We start from the raw sequence: 18,849 nt of genomic DNA on the forward strand, positions 1-18,849 counted from the left end.
AAGTTTTTCAAGACAGATGTTTCTACAAGTTTAAAAACTGCCTTAACTAAATGCATAAGGGAGTAACATAAGTAGCATTTATTTCTTTTCCAAAAACTAGCAAAGGCTTAATTGAATTAATTCTCATACACTGTAATATGTCTAAATGTCGTCTTTTATCTAGAGCTGTATATACATGTATGTGTTTAGTCTGGCTGACCTTCTCGTTTTTTTGTGGCCATGTTAGTTTTCTACGTTGTGTTCAGTCTTTGCTGCCATGCTGCATGGTGTGTGCTGTCTCTTAAGATAAAAAATGCTCCATTGAAATAGCATTACATACTAACTTTGTTATGAGAACTTGGATCATTCAACAAATGTCTTACGAATTTTTTGTAATGTGTTCTATTTATCCTTCTGATAATAGAATGTGGCATTATTGGAAGAAGAAGCCGATATTAACCAGCTGACAGATTACTTCTCATATGAACATTTTTATGTTATCTATTGCAAATTTTGGGAGCTGGATACAGACCATGACCTCTATATTGACCGGAAGGATTTAGCTCGACATAATGATCATGGTATGACAAATGAAACACCTTTGTTTACATGTATTAAATAACCTGTAAACTTTCAGCTGAGGAAGTGGTTAACTGCCAAAGCTGATGTTCATGAGTCCGGTACAGCTGATCCTGCTGACTCAGTGAAATAAAGCAGGACAAGTAATCTATGACACTGCTCTGTGTCTTACAATACCAAATCTGAGGAAAATTCTGAATTTGAATTCTGATCTGGGCAAAGAAGCAGAGAAAAAAATCGTTGTCTTGGTATATTATTAATAGCTGTATTTGGCAGTTTGGGGTTACCTTGGAAACAGTCCATTTTACCAATATTGTTCAAGAATTGTGGCTCTTATGACAAGGAATAAAAAGAGTAGAAAAAGGCAAATACATTCAGTTATTCTGCTTATTTTAAAGTTTTGCCAACTCAGTTGCAGTACATCTTGGTTCAATACTATTTAGCAGCTTCACATGTTCTTCATTCTCTCTATCCAATGGCTGTGATTTCATAGCCTTGCACACTTGTACCTTGTATGGAGCTGTTGGGTTTGGGGTTTTGGTTGGTTGGTTTTGGGGGTTTTTTTAAGCTTTGTGTCCATTATTATCTTAAAAGTGTACCCTTCACGACTGGAATATTTACTTAAGCACAAAATTTTTATGGACTATTATCCCACATTAAAAAGAATAAACACAAATCTGACTGCTTCTGAACCTTGCCCACTAAAGTCTGACTGCACTTTAGGACACTGAAGAAAGAAAACTTCTTTTATTTGAGTGGTTGCTCTACTGAGTTAGTACACTATAGAAGGGAAGCTGAACTGATGCAATGCTACTTGTGATTTAGTTTTGCATCCTTTAAACCATGGAATACTTGTTAAAGCTTGACAGCTGCTGCTTAATGAGAAATAGACTAAATAGGAGCATATAATGGATATGATAACCCAGCTTCAGTTTTAAACTTCAAGTGGGGTTTTTTGGCATGTCAACAGTAGATAATCTGGTTTTATCAATTCCTTCCTTTTGTACTGTCACTGGTCTAAAATTAGGCTAGATGAAACGCTTATATGGAGTAAGAAAATATTCAAGTATGTAACTGTTGTTAAGGCTGAGCAACTTCAGTGTTCAAAAGCAGATAGGAAGAAGCAGCAGCACTTATGTCTGAAAAATTGGCTGTCCTACAGTTCTGGGGATAAATGCTAAGTGGGGACTAGCATCCTTACTAAAATAATACAGTGATAGCCTTACCAGAAGTACATAAAACAGATTAACTATTTGAATGGTTAACAACCTGCTTCAATTATCAGTATTTCTACAATGCTAAAAAAATATTTCAAAGCTGAAATAATAAGTAATTCTCCTTCTGCGAGAATAGTATCGTGCTGCTTTGAGTACCATCCACAAATTCTTCAGGATAAATTGAATATCCTTTATAGAGGTAGTGCTCAGTTAAGACATGTCTCTGAAATCCCTGAAATGGTTTCAAAATAGAAGCATGGATCAGAACCATGTCAGAAATAGACCCATGTCAGAATCAGTTAGGTATGTTCATTATGTATGAATGTGCCAATTCTATTGTGGCTCTTTGCCAAGGTCATATAAATGTGATGGCACTGGAAAACATGACTGACCTGTGAAAGAACTGGTAAATGCTGTCGTATTAATCAGCCAATCTTGTCACTTTTATTACACTACTATTTCTGTATCAAGCCTGAATCAAAACTGGTTGGTTCTGGCTTTGCTTCGGAGACTTGTATCGAGTGATCCTCTCCAAGAGGACTTAAAGGGATTAATGAGCACTACACTTGATCTTTCTCACAGATGTGTCTAAGAGGATTCCAGTGAACTTTTCAGCTATACAACACAAAGCAAAAATGACTTGTATATAACTGACACGATTTTAAACCTTTTTTCACAGCAATTTCAAATAGGATGATAGAGCGGATCTTCTCAGGAGCAGTAACAAGGTATTTATTTTGTATGCTGATCTAAATCCAATTTAATGTTTCCTTGTTAAATAGTGTGACATTCCCAGAAAAAGAATGCCTTTCCCTTGAAATGGAACTGTCATTTTTCAAGATTTAGTACTGTAGTAGTACTGGAGGACTCTTGAAACCTTTGGCACAGTCCAAGTTCTTTACTCGTCTTTTGTTATCCATATGAACATTGCCATTGGATGTTGTACAGTTTAGCAGGGATGGGAGTGAGGAAGGGAGGAGATGTTGGCATTGTTGCTTTTCCATCCTTCAAATCTGTGAAATTTTCAAATGGAACTGAGCTTTTCAGTACTACTTGAAATATCAATGCTTATTGCATCAAATAAGCAAATAAATTTTCAAAAATGGCCTCCATTTCTGACAGTCATTCTTCATTTTTTCCCACTTGGATTGACTTCCTTTTGTATATTTATGACATTTTTAGTAATTTTTGAAACATTTTGCTAACACAACATTCACAGCTAGAAAGCAACAGAAAAACAAAAGCACAAATGAGGGAAATGACACTTGGCGGGTGTATGTCTAGAACTTACTCCTTTTTTGAGGGGAGGGGAGGAAAGACAAAACATGCACCATATTTTTCTAGACATCTTGAGGAAATTAAAAAAATGTTTTTTTAGGGATGAAATATTTAGCAACTGCCAACCTAACTTTTTACTAGACAGGTTAACCATGTGTCTTGAGAATGTAGTTGGGTGCTGTGGTCTGTGGTGTGGGAGTAGAAAGAGGCAATTACATTCTTGCCATGAATGCTTCCTAAATGTCTCTTCTGTTAAAACTTCTGTTAAATCTCTTCTATTAACAACTAAGCAGTGGTATTCCTCCCCAGGAAAAAAAGCTCTAAGTCCTTCTGGAAACGCGCCACCTTCCTCTTCCACCTGCTCTCTTCTTTTTTACCCTTAGTAGTAGAAACAGAACACAGCACACAAGCTCTTATCCTGAATGATCAAAGTCGTCTGTGACAAGTCACCGTATAAACACTGCATCATTTAGGAGTAAATAAACTGTTAATAGCACCAAGGAAAAATAATCCTAGATTTTGGTTAGTAAAAACTAGGTGTTTTAAAATAAATTTTCTATCTTTTTTTCCTTATTGGCCTTCAAGAGGTAGAAAAGCCCAAAAAGATGGGAAAATTAGCTACGCTGACTTTGTCTGGTTTTTAATATCTGAAGAGGACAAGAAGACACCAACTAGGTAAGACTGAATTTATATTTTAACAGAAATAAAGACTGACTTTATTGAATGGTTTTCCAGTCCTTAAATGGGGACCACTAATGCTCAGCTTGAAATCTAATGGAAGAAGCTAAACTATAAAAACACCATGTGTTTTGGGTGACCTTTCTTGAGCCAGGAGGTTGGACTGGAAGACCCCCAGTGGTCCCTTCCAGCCTCAACCATTCTATGATTCTGTGAGTGGAAAAACTTGCCTGATTCTTCTTCTTACTTCATTTTTAGTTATTAATGTATCTTGTTGCTGCTGCTGTAGAATTTTATTTTAATGACTTCCAAGAAGCTAATTAAATGTTATTGTTCCATGCGATGTGTAGCCTTCTTACAGACAGATCATAGATAAAGGAAACTGCAGTTGTTTCGTGACGCCAGTGACTTTGGGAAACTGTACAGCATAAGCTGTAGGATATTGATAAGAAACCTATTGCGTGACATGTCACTCACTGGCTTTTTCAAGATGAAAAAAAAAAGAACTTGGGTTTTGATGCATCAGTTGAATTTTTTCATTGTCTCCCTTGAGTTTCTATGTAAAACCGCATTTTAGTCCTTTCCTCCTTCACCTACTCAATTAACAAGTGTGTTTTCACATGCAATAATGTATGTCATGGAAAATACCAGTATCTCTTAACCACAGTAGATGGTGTTTAATAACTTTATGTGGCATTATGGAACGTAGTCTTATTTCTAGTTTCGCATCTGTAAGTAGCGTAGCCTTTAAAACAGGCAACATAAATTTGTAACTAATGAAATTTTGTAATAAGTTTGTGTAAACAGTTCTTTGCTATTGCTGAATTCCAGCATTGAATACTGGTTTCGCTGCATGGATCTTGATGGGGATGGTGCTTTGTCTATGTATGAATTAGAGTATTTTTATGAAGAACAGTGCCAAAAATTAGATAACATGGCCATAGAACCTCTGCCATTTGAAGACTGCTTGTGCCAGATGCTGGATCTCGTGAAGCCACAATATGAAGGTAATAAAATCCTTTTCCATCTGTAACTTCTGTTTCTCTGGATTATGGTTTAGTGCACCTTTAAGAGAACTCAGTTGGTCATACAAAGAATACTCCTCTAGATTGCCTTTTCTCTAAAGTCTGTTAGAGCTTATTGATCGACTGGTCTTCCAACAGCAGGCAAGCATTTGTTTTCACACTAAAATCTAATATGCTGCTTTAAAATTCCTTATAGGCTTTTATTTTGGACTTGTAGCCATGTTTGGTCTTAAATGAAATCTTATCACAATGTGGCCGAGGTGATGCTCTGAAGAAGAACTCTTGACTGTTATATTCATTTGCCTGTTACTAGTTCCAGTACTCATTTAATTGAGATTTCTTCAGAGGGAACAGTTTCTAAACAGGCTGGTTTTGTCTCTATAGAGACATGGCATGATGCTCACTTCATATTTGCCCTTCTGAGCTGCTCATTACTAAAAATATTTTTGCATGTCTTGCTAAACACATTGCTGTGGTGTTGGAAGAGTGCTGCATGTTCATGGCCTCTCTCTCTATGCTGTTCCTGATACGTCTCAGGTTGTAGCCATGATGGATTAGTCTTCAGGATTTGTATCTAAACTTATTATCTCAACACTTGACCACAGTTGGCACTGATAACTCTTATTATGGCTGTACTTTCTAATGTGAAGTTCAGTGTATAAAAGGACATGGAATCCTTGTAGAAACTCTGCATTACAATAAATATAGAGCTTGCCTATTTGCTCTTTAAGTATTTCGTAGGAGTAGCAACCTCTAACACGTAAACTAATATCTGCTGGTTTTCATGGTAAAAGAAAATTGTTGACCATCTTCTTTAATGCTTTTATTTAGCAAATGTGATGTTGTGCTAGTTCCACATTTGGATACTTGGAGATGAAGCACTGAAGTTTTTCTACTTGAATGTCATGTTACCTTAGTTGAGTGTTGAGTAGGGTGGTTCTGTTTACTATCTGTACAGTTATGGTTAGAAAATCAAATAATAATGGTCTTGCTTGTTGCCTACCTTTCTAGTATTAAGAATATTTAAATTACATGAAACTTTATTTTGAAAAGGCAGTTGTCTTATTGAGACATGGGGTAGGGGGGGTGTTTGCGTGCTAAGGGAATTGAGAGAGCTCAAAACTAGAACATAAAGGTTTGTATTCTTATTTAAACCAAGTTAAATGGATTTGGTAGGTGAAAACACTTTTCTAAAACTTTTTATAGGTTATAAAACCTGTACATGAAATAAGGAGTATTAAGTATGTTTTGGCTGGAAGCTTAATCCTAGATAGTGATGGAATGAAGTCTTAGACCAACATTGCATAATGGATGTGGAGTGGGGAGCACTTAAGGTGAAATGAAGCAAGCTCTGAGAAACACATCTGTGTTACAGGGTTGCCTCCTGACCTCGGGGGTTCCCTCCCAGTCTTGTACGTTATGCTTCTAAAAAGCAGGCATTTTCAGTAATATTTCTGTTCTGCACATCACATGGGACAAGATAGATGTGTCTCTCCTTTATCATGGAGATGATAAAAGGAGGCTGTGAAACACAGCCAAGATGAGTTATTTAGGGCAACAAGAATGAAAACCAATTGTGAAGGGTTGATGTTGGGTTTTTTTATTGGGTTTTTTGGTGGTGGTGGTGGTTTTGATTTTATTGGTTTTTGTTATAAAAACGAAGTGATGCTTAAAAGGTGGATTAGGAGACAAACTTAAGTTGTTTTCCCAAAAACAAAAGCTAGCAGCATTAAATGACATTTCACTCAAGAGGTTTGAAACAGAAGAAGGTACTGTCATACAGTTACGACTAAACTGTGATACTCTTTGCTGCCGGATGCTCTGTGTACCAAAAAGCAAATTCTTTAATTTTTGGAGACCTGAATTATCTCCATTTTTTTTTTTTTTTCGGTTGGTTGGTTGGTTTGGCTTGGTTTGGGTTTGGGTTTTTTTGTTTTTTGTTTTTTCTTTGCTGGTCTTTGAGAGATGAGAGCAGGCATCTACATGAGTAGGCATCAAAACAAGTGTTAAGTGCTTAAACTCCCATTGCAGTAAATGGAAACTGGAGCACAAATCACCAAACCAAATATAGGTGTCTAACTTAAATTGGGAGCTTATATAACTAGAATTCAAACCATTTGCTTGGTTGTGGAGAGTTGCTGCCACTTGAGATGGCCCAACACATCAGACATCTGTGTGGTTCTGACAGATACAACACAGGTGCCATGAGGGATTTGTGTCGTTCTGGAGCATCAGCTATAAGCCATGCAGAATACATTAAGGCACTTCACATGGCAGCAGATGTAAGCGTGGCAACTATTTCCAAGTGGGATTCAGCTTTTGCTTCCCTCCATTGTCCTTGAGTTATACTTTATTAGAGGCTGGGATAGTCTGCTGAGGAAATACTGTTCTGAGTCTGGCGTTTATTGAACTCTTCCGTAACATCTGCTATTAGTCCCTCTTTGACTGACAACAGAAGATTGGCCATATTTCAGGTGAATCAATAAAGGGGAGTTTTAAGGATAGTCACCTGTCTTTCCACTGTATATCTGGTATTTTTTGGTCTTTCTGCAGAAGCTTAACATTCAGCTTTGAAATAATGTTTCTGAGACACCTGGCAAATACTTCTAACACTAACAGATCCATTGATTTGAGTCTTTAAAGTAGCACTTTAAAAACAACCACCAAACAAAACAAACACATCTGAGCATTTAGCTTTCCTCTCAAGCAGTAAATATTGATCAGGCTGGACAAGTGTGACAAACTAGACTCTATGAACAGCTCATCTGTATGAAGCATAGTCACATGCTGTCATCTGTCATACATTTTTCTTTTCAAGTCAGGGAATAGATGGGGCCATTGCCAGAGGAGATTCCTCTGGCACTATCCAAGTGCTACCCAAGCACTTCCTGGGAAGAAATAGCAAGCTCATGGAGACTTCTGTCTCTTGAGGAAGCTTAGGCAACTGTCTTAAATGATTTTTAGTAGCTAAGCAAGGAAGACTGCATCTCACTCCAACATATTGAAGACAGTAGGATAAAGCTAAAGCAAGTAACTAATCTGAAATATTTAAAAGCTTTGTCCACTTTGAAGGACACATCTCTAGATGTGTCATCTGTTCCTTTCAATCCCATTGCATTTAGCATCAGTGACAAATGCTCTTGAGCATAATGACAACTTAACTTTTGAATAGCATTCCTCCAGTTTTTGAGAAGGGATAATTTCAGCTCTTAATATCTTTTCTCATAATCTTCTTTATAGGAAAAATTACTCTGCACGACTTAAAGCGATGTAAGTTGACAAACGTGTTTTTTGACACTTTTTTCAACATTGAAAAATACCTTGACCATGAACAGAAGGATCAGTTTTCCATGCTGCGGGTGAGTATGAAGCTTTAAAAGTCCTTAGCTACGTGCTTAACAGTGACTGAGTTTTTGTATAACTTGTGATGTGCTTGTTTAGGATGGTGAAGGGGAAAGCCAAGAGGTCTCTGACTGGGAGAAGTATGCTGCTGAAGAGTATGATATCTTGGTAGCAGAAGAGGCAGCAAGTGACCAGTGGAATGACGGGTAAGAATGTAGCAGGAGGGTTGGTGTGAATCCTCTCTGCAAATGTAGAGCCTCACCATCGCTATTGTCCTTGATGCTGTTTTTGTAAAATGTTGCTGTTTGTCATGTTCAGCTCTGTGCTCAGTGAGGGAGGAAGAACCTTTCCTGCAACTCAAATATTTACTTGAGAGTTTGTTTCAGGCTTTTCTCCCTCTTTTGTTGGTCTGTTTATGAAACAACTAGTCATGCATCTCCACCTTTCTGGTTTAAAATTCTGCTGCTGTTGCAATTGTCTAGAATTTGAGGGGTGAGCCCATTTTGCCAATTTTCAGATACAAAGTTGTGAAATTCGGATGGCTTTTTGACTAAATCTGTCTCAGGTTCACCTAAGAGTTAAATGCAGGTTTCCTGGATTCCATTAAGATGCTTTAATTCTGTCTTGCAGCTCTTAAAGCCTCTTACAGCTTTGCTGTGGAACACCCTGAGAAACAAGTTCTTCTGTCAGTTAAGATATGTTGAGGGTTTGGACATATGCTGTGTGCTCTGCAAAAGCTAATCCTTAGCTTAAATTGCCAAGGAGGGATTTCAGCTGTTCCTCTGGCATTCCGTCCTGAGACTGCATGTGGTATCGCTGGTGACTGAAACTCACTGGAGGCAAAATACCCTTTGGACATAAGTAGTAAGGGACCTGCATGTCAGGAAGTGAGGTTACTCTGCAGCTCTGATTAAGGGTTTGAAATTGCTGGGCTGTTGCTGGTAAGTGTAATTTTGTAAAGGTCTAACATAATGTTTAGGCACAATTTCACTCACAAGTGTGGATGGGATATAAAGAGCCTCAAGGTGCTTTTATTTAGATTGAGTCATGAACTTGTTGCCTGCAGCTGTTTCTCTGAGCTAAGTCTGTGATAATCATTTAATTATTTCACTTTTATGTGGTTATTGTTTAGACTGACTTATTTTGTGTTTAGGTATTTCTCACACCCCAGGCACCCCTAGATGTGTGCTCTTGGTGAAGATAAAAGCTGCACAGTTTACAGTCAGTATTCTTAGGGTCACGTTATTATGTTTGCATTAAGAATGTATGCAAGGTGTACTAGAAACTGTGATTCTGTGGCTTTACATGGAAAGTGGACAAAATTAAAACTAACACACAAAGTGCCTCTCAAGTTAAACTTTTTAAAAAAACTTAAAATTTACCTTCAATATTCAGTTTTCAGTAAGCTAAGAGGTCTTGAACACCTAGTTTTCAGGTACTTCCATGAAGTTTGTTCTTCCTCTGGTATAGGCACAGCTTCAGTAATACAGAGAATACATTAAAGGTATTAAAGCAGAATCCTAATAACCCTAAAACTTGACAAAGTATACCTTCATTGTGTAAATGTACTCCTTAAGGAAAACCAGTGTGTTAGAGTAAGGATAATGTAGGGAGTATGCTGAGATATGGAGAAGACACATGATAAAACATACAGTGTGAAACATCCAGTTCTCATTTATTTGAGCCTGGTGTTTGTCAGCTCAAGTGGCTCTCCACCTGTAGGTTGTCTCTGCTTCTGGCATTAGCAGATTTGTCACAGATCTTGTGGGGGAAAAACTGACAATTAAGAAAAACACTGTGTCCTGTGGAAGCACAGCCTCCAAAATCATGCTTTTTATTTAGTTACTTTCTGCATCCCTTGTTGGGTTTGATGTGTAAGCCATAGCTTAACTGTTGACCTTCCACACAGACGGATAAAAGCTCTTATCCCAGTGTTCCTTAAGTTTTGCTGCTTTGTTTCTTTGGGGCATAGATTGTGATGCTTGTCTCCATTAACTACGGCTTTGTAATTGGTCAAAGTGTTTCAAATATCATGCACACAACCATACGGAGGATTTGTTCAAGGCAAGGCTGGATGGGGCTTTGGAGCAAAACTTATTACGAGCATTTGAAGTTTCTGTGTTGTACCAAAACTTCCTTAAATTCCCTTCCTGCACTGAAGGGCTGCAGTGCCTGCCTGAGCTGAAGTGACTGCTTGACAATACAGTGGGAATTTTTCATCTTCTTCCTGCAAGTGCCTTGTCACTGTTCTGACTTTTAGTTGGTTCCTGATGCAGGCAGACTCCTTCATTTTCTCTTTGCCTGCTCCCAGGTATGAAGCAGAACTGAATCCTGCAGACCACCAGAAGGCCAGTGTCCTCAAGTACCAAATGGAAAAAAGACCATTTTTTGACATGCCTTCCCATCTTGCTGATGTAGACTTGGATGAGTATGACTATGAAGAGGACTTTGAGTAGCAGTTACTCGTGGTCAGCACATGCAGAAGAGAAGGGACAGTCTGCAGCGGGTCTGCTACATGCCTATATGTTCAGTGGGGTTTGTTGCCAGGGAGTCAGCTTAGTTTTGTGCTAAAAGTATTTAATCACTACACTACCTTTTAAATAAAAGAAGTGCATTTGTATGGATTGATGGATTTTTTTTTTTTTATTTATTCAATAGCCTATAGTTTGTAAAATAGATTTAAATATTTATTTACAGATGTTGTGTAATTCCTTTTGGAAAGAATAACAATATTTGACTTTAGAGACAAGTAGTCTACTGTTTTTAAGAGAACTGTGTAACTCTCAAAGTTGATGTGTGGTGCACTGACCATCTCCATCCTGCTCCTGTCCTGGTGTGAGATGTGAGGAGACCACTGCCACCAGGCCTGCACTGCAGGTGGTCCCGGGGCAAGGAGGAGGCAGGACTGTGAGCATGCGACTCGGCTCCCGCTTACAAGCAGAGCCTGACCTGACAAGCTGAGCATCTTGGTGCACGACAAGGAAAGCGAAATGCCTGAGACACAAGTTGCTTCTCTTCGCTGTGTGGTCCTTGTTTACCCCAACTCTAATTCTGCTTGCCCTTTTAAACTTCAGTCTTTTCATTGATGTTCATTACGAAAGGATTATTTAATGATGAAGTCTGTTTCATACTTGATCTAAAATGAGTGTGTTCATTCATGGAGAAAGGAACCAATTTTTTTAAAATCCTTTGTATAAATGTTACTTGATCAGTGATGTGCACTAATTTGTTGTGGGCATTCAGCGCTTTTGTCTGTCCCCCCTTCAGTTGTTTGCTATTGACACATTCCATGGATATTCATCAGTGTCACAGCAGCTTGAAATTGTTGCCTCACTCTTACTGTTAAACAGATCTTGTTGGGGAAAAAAGGAAAAAAAAATGTACAAAAAGATGTAAGTTATTTTTTGGTTGCAGTGTAGATCTGTTGAAATGTTTAAAAATCATGTTTGTATTTTCAAATAAAGATTTTCATATACGTAATTTAATGGCTGTAGTTATTATGTTGTCCTGCATACAATTAACTTCTTACTGTTTAAGAAATAGTTAAGACACGGAGGGTTACATGTATGCAGTTGGCTGGAAAATTACACCAGGCTAAGTCTTCCTCACCCAAAAGACTGTTGCTGAGCAGCTGGATGTGGTAGAGATATCTGCTCCACTCAACTCATCACATTGTCTGGTGTCTTAAATAATGAAACTCACACCTAATGTCTGTTAGTGAACCTTACCGGGGGAAATCATAGAATCAGCTAGGTTGGAAAACACCTCTAAAATCACCAAGTCCAACCATGACCCCGGGACTGCCAAGACCACCACTAAACCATGTCACTGAACTCAAGATTCTTTTAACACTGTGCAAAGGACTCTTAAAAAGAAAACCAGGGGTAATTATTCCAGTTTTAATGGTAACTTGTCAATGTCAAATCTCTCCAGGGTTGGTCAAGTGCTCTTCACTGCTTGTCTGTGGTTTGGGGTTTTTAAACAGAAAGTCACAGACAGCATTTATGTTAAGCTCCGTTCCCCAGTGTTGCTGTGGGAAAGGGTGACCAACTGCTTTCCAGAAGCTGATCTTGAACTTCTGTTGCTGTTCTGGAGGTGGGGGGGCTGCTGCTCTTCCCTACTTAAAACCCTTGACCTGGACCTGCCCTGCTGAGAAGTGGGCTTCTAAAGGAGCACTGTACAGCCTCATCTGACAGTGACACTTCTCTGTTGCACAGAGCTGTGGTACACAGTAGGTCTGGGCTGCAGAGCCTGTAGCTGCTGTTGTGTTTAACAAAGTGGCTGCTAAATCCTGCTGTATGTTGTATTTGTGATAACCAAGCTCCTTTTTTTCCCTAAAGCATATGTGCAGACAATTTCAGTAGAACAAATCATGGTGTTACCATGGCAGTGCCTTTTCTTGAACTACGTGAAGGCTAAAGATGACCATACCTCTCCAGGAAGGGCAATTCCCATCCCTCATCTTTGGTTACAAGAATGAAAGCATCCACATGCTTGATGTGTCCCCATGTATAACTGTGTGCTTAGTCCATCTGTATTCTGCCCACCTGTAGATGCTCAGGCCTCAATCCACAGATTAAGATGGGGAAGGGAAACAATCACTATCCCATTCCTGGGTTGGGGCAGGGGGAGGGAATTGCAGGGGAGCAGAGAACAAGCTGATCTGAGTGAGAATCAGCACTGTGTTGTGCAGTGCCACCTCTCCCTGGTGTTCACCTACTGCATGCTTAACTAACTGTGCAAAATGAACCCTAATGGTTTTACCATTGCCACTTCAGGACAGCTGATAACCACCAGGAGCCATTCATGGCTTTCACTCCCATGTCCATGGGAGCTCCCATCTCAGTCTGCTTAGTAACAAGGCACACGAGAAGGCCTGCAGCACTGCTGCTGTTCTTCCTTCAGGCTCAGTGGGGGAATAGAACTGGCACATTCAGTACTAATGGCTGGCAATAGTTCTGTCGTTTATTTTACACAGTTACAATCCAAATATATATACATATATATAAAAAAAAAAAAAAGAAATAAAGCTGATGGGATTAATGCAATGTACAATTCCATGGTGTGGTGACAAAGGGGCAGTCAGCACTCCCCAGCCTACTGCCTCTGAAACACTCTTGCATGAAGATCATTGGCAAATCATCACTGAAAAACTCCTCTTGAAGAACCATATTTACAGGCTACTTATTTACATTGTCTTTTCAGACTTTATATTTTCCAAGTAAATACCATGTGATCACTCTGTATGAATGATATCATCCAGAGGAAAACAGTCAAATGGCCCCTGTTTCTTTGTTTGTTACTTAGAAGCCTTGATGCGAACCTCCTGGGAACATGTCCCAGTCTCCACAGACCACAACCACTGGAATTTAGAAATACTTTCAGGTGATTTGATCCAGGTTTTCCATTGCACAAGCAGGAAATGGCACAGACAGGTCACCTGCTGTCATCCAGCAGGTCATAGTGCTCGCAGTGGGGCAGGCTCCTTTCTTCCCAGCATAGTGTAGGAGGAAACAATTAAATGTCCATCTTGGTTATCTCAAATGGCAATGAATATACTGTCAGAATGCTGCCGCTGCACTGGTTTGAGCAAGTTTTTCTCACCTAGTTTACAGAGCCCTTGACTCAATACCCTGATTCTAATCCTTAGGTTGGGAGTTTCTCCAGGGCAGCATCAAGGACCAAGATGCATCTGAGCAATGAATGATGTTCATAACACCTGCAACCTCACAGGTGCAACAGCCAAATTGGTAACACCCACAAACAGCAACATGGAGAAACCAACCACAGTGCCAGCACCAGCTTCTGGAAGGAGACCACAGGCAGTGGTTTGGGCTGACACGCATCTCCTGCTGCCTTGGTCAATGCTATCACAACCCCATTTTCAGTTAAACAATTTGCAGAAAGCAATGGTAGCGTGTTCTCCACTCCCATTTATCCTCTCAGTGTCTTAACTGTCCTATACCAGAAGAAAAGAAGAAAGAAGATTAAGCCAATCTCATACTATGAATTAAAAATCACATAAGAAAACATAAGGAATCAAAGTATGCAGCATCAAACCTCCTAGCAGCTTGGCCAGAGCAAGCTCTTGGAAAGCATTACGTTTGGCTTCCACAAAAGGAAAGAAGCATTTCTATACCACAAGGTGCCCAGAAAAGGCATTAGAGGGAAATGCCACATACTAAATAAGCAGTGCATTTTCTGCACGGCTCCAATCACGGGCCATGGATTAAAATTCTTTTATTACCTATCTTCAATAGGAGCTGCTCCAAGCACATGGCCCAAAAAACAGTCTACATTTTAACAGGCATATGACTGAAAAGGTCCCTTTTTCCTTCTAGTCCTCCCTAAACAAAAACCCCACCATTCAAATATAAAAAGGAGCCATTTGCTCATCTTCACAGGAAAAACTCATTTACAAACTCAAAAATCATATGAGGTCCTTGAATAGTGGCTGTTATATCCCAGCTAACCAGAGCCACTGGAAACCAAGGGGTTGCTGACTCAGGGCAAAACCTGTCTGCAAGACACCGGGTGTACATTCCATGAGACGTTCAGAGAGCAAGGAAAGGGAGAAACCTAAAGGAACCGCTCAGCCCCTTGCAAAGGCTGACACAGCAAACCCTTAGAGGATGGGAGGACTCCAAGTAGCTGCAGCACAGGAAATTTCAGGGCCTCTTTCCCCCCTCCCTCCTCTCTTTCACCATAGTCACTGCTGCAAGACCCCTGGTGTACAACACCCCATTTGAGTCCCTGCAACCCCCTCGTCCATAGGGAAGCTGCAAGTACCCATACCAGGGCTGAGCTCAGACCCAGGCAGACAGCTGCAGTCTTGCCTAACTTTTCTCTGACCCCAAAGGCAATCAGTGCCCACCAGACAACCCCCAGGCCCCCAGGCTGCGCTGGCTGCCTCTCCAAGCCCACAAGGTTCCACGTGCTTCCCTTCAAATCCACAGCTGGCCTGGGGACAATTAAATCTCCCCAGCAGCCTTGACTGGAAAAGGGCAAGAAACAAGGGAGGCTCCAGCAAGAGCCCTGGGCTGACCAGTGATCAGACACATTCCAAGTGCTTCGATCTAAAGAGCAGAACGCAAACACCATTGCTGGAGCGGACATTCCCTGCAGACCATGCAGCCGTGCCATCTTCATAATGTGTCAGTAGCATGAAGCAACTGCAGCAAATGGCTCTAAATCAAAAAACTTCACAGTATGGGAAAAGAGGAAACCAGATCCTCCTCTTAATGCATCCTAAGCTGGTGCTCAGTGTGCTGAAGGATGCCTAGATGCTACAGTAAGAATTGCCTTAAAAATGCAGATCAAGCTGAAGAAGGAGACTGCAGCTGCAGCTGGAAAGGGAAGAGGGGAAAACCCATTTTCTCAGCCCCAAAGGGACCACAAAAGTGCTGCTAGATGGGTACTCACGGGACTCTGAACTCACATTCACCCACCTCAACCACAGCTGTCCTCAGAGATGAAAAAATCAAGCCGGAATTACCTGGTCTGCACCAACCACATCAACATCGACATCTTCAGCTGTGTCCTCTGCTTGACCCTCCCCTGAGACCTCTTCTGTCTTAATCTCATCTTTGCTGGGGGGAAAAAACAAAAAAGCCAAGTCTTGAGAAACTTGCTAACAGAGGCTGCACATTGCACAAGTGTGCTTAAGGCAGAGTAGCTCATATACGAAGATCTGCTGCTGAGATATTCATGTTAAGGTAGGCCAAAGTTTCTGGCCCAGTATTCCCCAAGTATGAAAGAGGTCATGCTCTGAGGAATTTCCAATAAAGCAGTTCAGAAACAAAACATTCATTTAAACAGGGACTACCTTCATGTTTAATACATTTTTGTTCTATTTTACTTGTGTTCACGAGGTCCATTCAACAAGTGCCCCAAAAACTGGAAAAGCATGTGTCTTTCTGGGATTTGTATTTCGTCTTATAACCTAATATGGGAAATGACACCTAACACCTCAATAAGTGAACAGTATTGAAGCAAAAGACCCCAGCTGAGCACTCTGAGTACTTTACAGAGCTCAAAAGTAGACTCCAGACTCCCTACTCCTGCAATAACTCTCTTTCACCCAAGTTCTGTGGGGTTTTAACTGCATGCAGACACGCACCTCTAGAAGAAAGTCACCAGTTACGTAGTGGTTGCCAGCAGATCTGCAGAGACAAAAATCCTCTTTCATTTCCAGAGATGCAGAAAACACTGCCAGGGGGTAACCAACACCACAGCCCTCTAATTAGGGCCAGAGACAGAGAATGGGACAGGGAGCTTTCCTCCTTCCTTGCCTTTTTTCCTTCACACTCAATATTGTCCAAAAAGGTTTGGAAGCACTGGGGGACAATCAGGCTAAAGCAGCAAAAGTAGATATTGGACTGAGGAAACAAAAACCCCAACCTGTCCGTGGGACACAGCCTGTAAGACAGACAGGAGGGGCACACACCCTGGAAGCATTACAAAGAGCAGAAGCAGAGGTGGATAGAGAGATCCCAAGTGTTGGTACAAGTGAAGGAGCTTGTAAGACGTAACACTCTCACCAGTACCTTCCACGCAGTCCTCCTGGACAAAGGAATGGCAGGTGTTCCTGCAAGTGCATCTCTTGTGATTTCAACCTCTTCCTGCTCTTGCCTGCTGCAGAGGCAAGCTGGGAAGCACACTGAGGTTCTGGAGCTTTCCTTGTGGCCTCAGTCTGGCTGGTTTCAGGCAAAGACCCTGTAACAGACAGCGAAGAGACTCGTGCTTCAGCCTTCCCTCAGAGGGCTCAAGATGGGCCTTTCCAACATGTTCCCCACAGTAGTGAAGCAATGGGGCCAGGCTCAAAGGGATACCCGGAGCAAAGCACTTGCTCCTAAAGGAGCCAGCTAAAAGCCACAAACAAGATAATCCGTTTATTTTGCCCACTGGTCATTTTTGCAATCTAGAGTTATGATCTCGGCCCTAGTTCAGAAGTGCTGTCAGTACTGTTGAGTCTGTATAACCCTCCAGAAAAGAGGGCCTTTGGGACACAAAGGAACAAGCCTGATGAAGGCAAGTCACTGAAAGGAACATTTCTGAGAAAGGATGAGAAAGAAAGTAAAGGATGCTCTGGGAAAATTGCCCGTCCTCCACACACAACCGCATGTGTCCACAGCACTTTGCAGTTTTACTGGCAATTGTTTCCATAATGGCTTTACTATATTTAAACAAGTCCCTTCATACCCATGCAGTGAATACCTCATTATGGATTGGAAGTCCATGAGAGCTGCTAAAGCTTGGATGCATCCCACCTAACTGTAACTCTTCAACTTAGGAGTATAATTTTACAGGTTCCCTAGAAATTCAAGGACCCTAGCAGATGATTTGGCTCAGATCATATGGGCTAATGTTCTGAATCAACTTCTAGAAATACCTCTCCTGTCTCAATTATCTACAGGGCCTAAATCAACAATGCCCTTAATAATTAAAAGCAATGAACCAAGTCTCAACAGCACAGATAAATGCCAGAGCTCAGTACAGAGAATTCATCAGGAACAGGCTGCCCAGAGACATTGTGGCTGCCCCATCCCAGAAGTGTTTAAAGTCAGGTTGGATGGGGCTTTGGTCTAGTGGTAGGGGTTTGGAACTACATGGTCTTTAAGGTCCCTTCTAACCCAAACCATTTTGTGATTCTACAATTATCTGAATTCGGCTCACTCAAAGTCTCCGGACCAACCTTACTGCTCTTGAGTGATGACAAGACCTTTAACAGCAACAAAGCTGAAGGCAAAAACCACAGTTCAAACTGTAAAGTCCAAAACTTCCAGCACACTGTGGCACTGCTAATGCAAAGCATGAAGCGCATTTTAGCTGGGACAGTGCAAATACAGCTGGTCTAGAACAGGGAAGCTTTCATACCATTAGACAATTTCCTTTTAAAAGAAGATGTCTTAGATGTGCCCACAGGGGACCACTCTCCTGAACTGCCAAGCACAGAGCTCTCCTCATCTTCATTTGCCAATAATGAGTTTCTGTACCAAATCAATGGCTGCCATTCGTCTCCTCTGCAAGGCAGTGGTTCTGCTACATACCTCTGTAAGTAAGCATACCTGGAGGAAACCAAAAACAAGCATAAGAAAACTCAGTACCTTTCCCCCCAATATCTAGGGAAGTAATTGCTAGAAAGGCATTTTCCCTCTGCTCTCCAAAGGTGCAGACAGAACTGTCAGAGAAAAAGAAAGGGCATCCCTTTTCTCAGAAATATCTGACATCTCTGAAATATCTAAATATTTAAAATGCAAATGCCTTCAAAGCTAAAAAGGTGCTTGAATGTAAGCATTAGAAACAATACTAGATCCACAGGAATCACAGAATTACATCAGTCACTAGAATGAATTGCCTGTGCAGGAAAAGTCACTGTCAGTTGCCGCTGCCAAGAGCAGTTTGAACAGAGCAGAACCCTTTCCTGCATCATGGACTACAATGCAAAGGAGATCCCAGATGACAGATGCTCCTTGTGGTTCAACAGGATGGCACATTGGAAAATGGGGCATTTTCACCATGAGTACCTGTTTTGTCAAAACTGAAAAAAAAAGAACGACCAATTAAACTACTTTTCTGTAGTATCATCTCAAATTCAATCCAATTCTCTGAGGTTCCGAATAAAATGTCAAGTGTCTGCAAGATGCAGCTAATAGCTCTACAGTTACAACACACAGGATGTGGAAAACATTGGTTCAAATCCCTGTTCTGCCTGATCCAATCTGGAGACTTGACACTGGGCCTCCCTGAAC

The 18,849-nt window shown here is 40.8% G+C and overlaps 2 protein-coding genes across 2 annotated transcripts in view; one reads left to right on the forward strand and one right to left on the reverse strand.

The window, feature by feature from the left end:
- The window catches only part of PPP2R3B (protein phosphatase 2 regulatory subunit B''beta), a gene marked incomplete at its 5' end in the record, with an annotated part of 46,483 nt that extends 35,150 nt beyond the window's left edge, over positions 1–11,333 (forward strand). The window contains 7 exons of the mRNA XM_080612628.1: positions 404–560; positions 2,455–2,503; positions 3,639–3,728; positions 4,563–4,738; positions 7,997–8,115; positions 8,198–8,304; positions 10,410–11,333. Coding sequence (XP_080468754.1) covers positions 404–560; positions 2,455–2,503; positions 3,639–3,728; positions 4,563–4,738; positions 7,997–8,115; positions 8,198–8,304; positions 10,410–10,554 — 843 coding nt within the window. The 3' untranslated portion in view covers positions 10,555–11,333. The remainder of the gene's footprint in view (positions 1–403; positions 561–2,454; positions 2,504–3,638; positions 3,729–4,562; positions 4,739–7,996; positions 8,116–8,197; positions 8,305–10,409) is intronic.
- Positions 11,334–15,578: 4,245 nt separating this feature from the next.
- Positions 15,579–18,849, reverse strand: part of LOC308218611 (cohesin subunit SA-2-like) — a gene marked incomplete at its 3' end in the record, with an annotated part of 55,530 nt that continues 52,259 nt past the window's right edge. Inside the window, exons 29-31 of the mRNA XM_080612880.1 lie at positions 17,975–18,165; positions 16,639–16,813; positions 15,579–15,687 (exon numbers count right to left, since the gene is read on the reverse strand). Of these exons, the coding sequence (XP_080469006.1) occupies positions 15,579–15,687; positions 16,639–16,813; positions 17,975–18,165 (475 nt within the window). The remainder of the gene's footprint in view (positions 15,688–16,638; positions 16,814–17,974; positions 18,166–18,849) is intronic.

This window comes from Psittacula echo (genome assembly GCF_963264785.1).
Source record: "Psittacula echo genome assembly, chromosome: 3".
Classification (NCBI taxonomy): Eukaryota; Metazoa; Chordata; class Aves; order Psittaciformes; family Psittacidae; genus Psittacula; species Psittacula echo.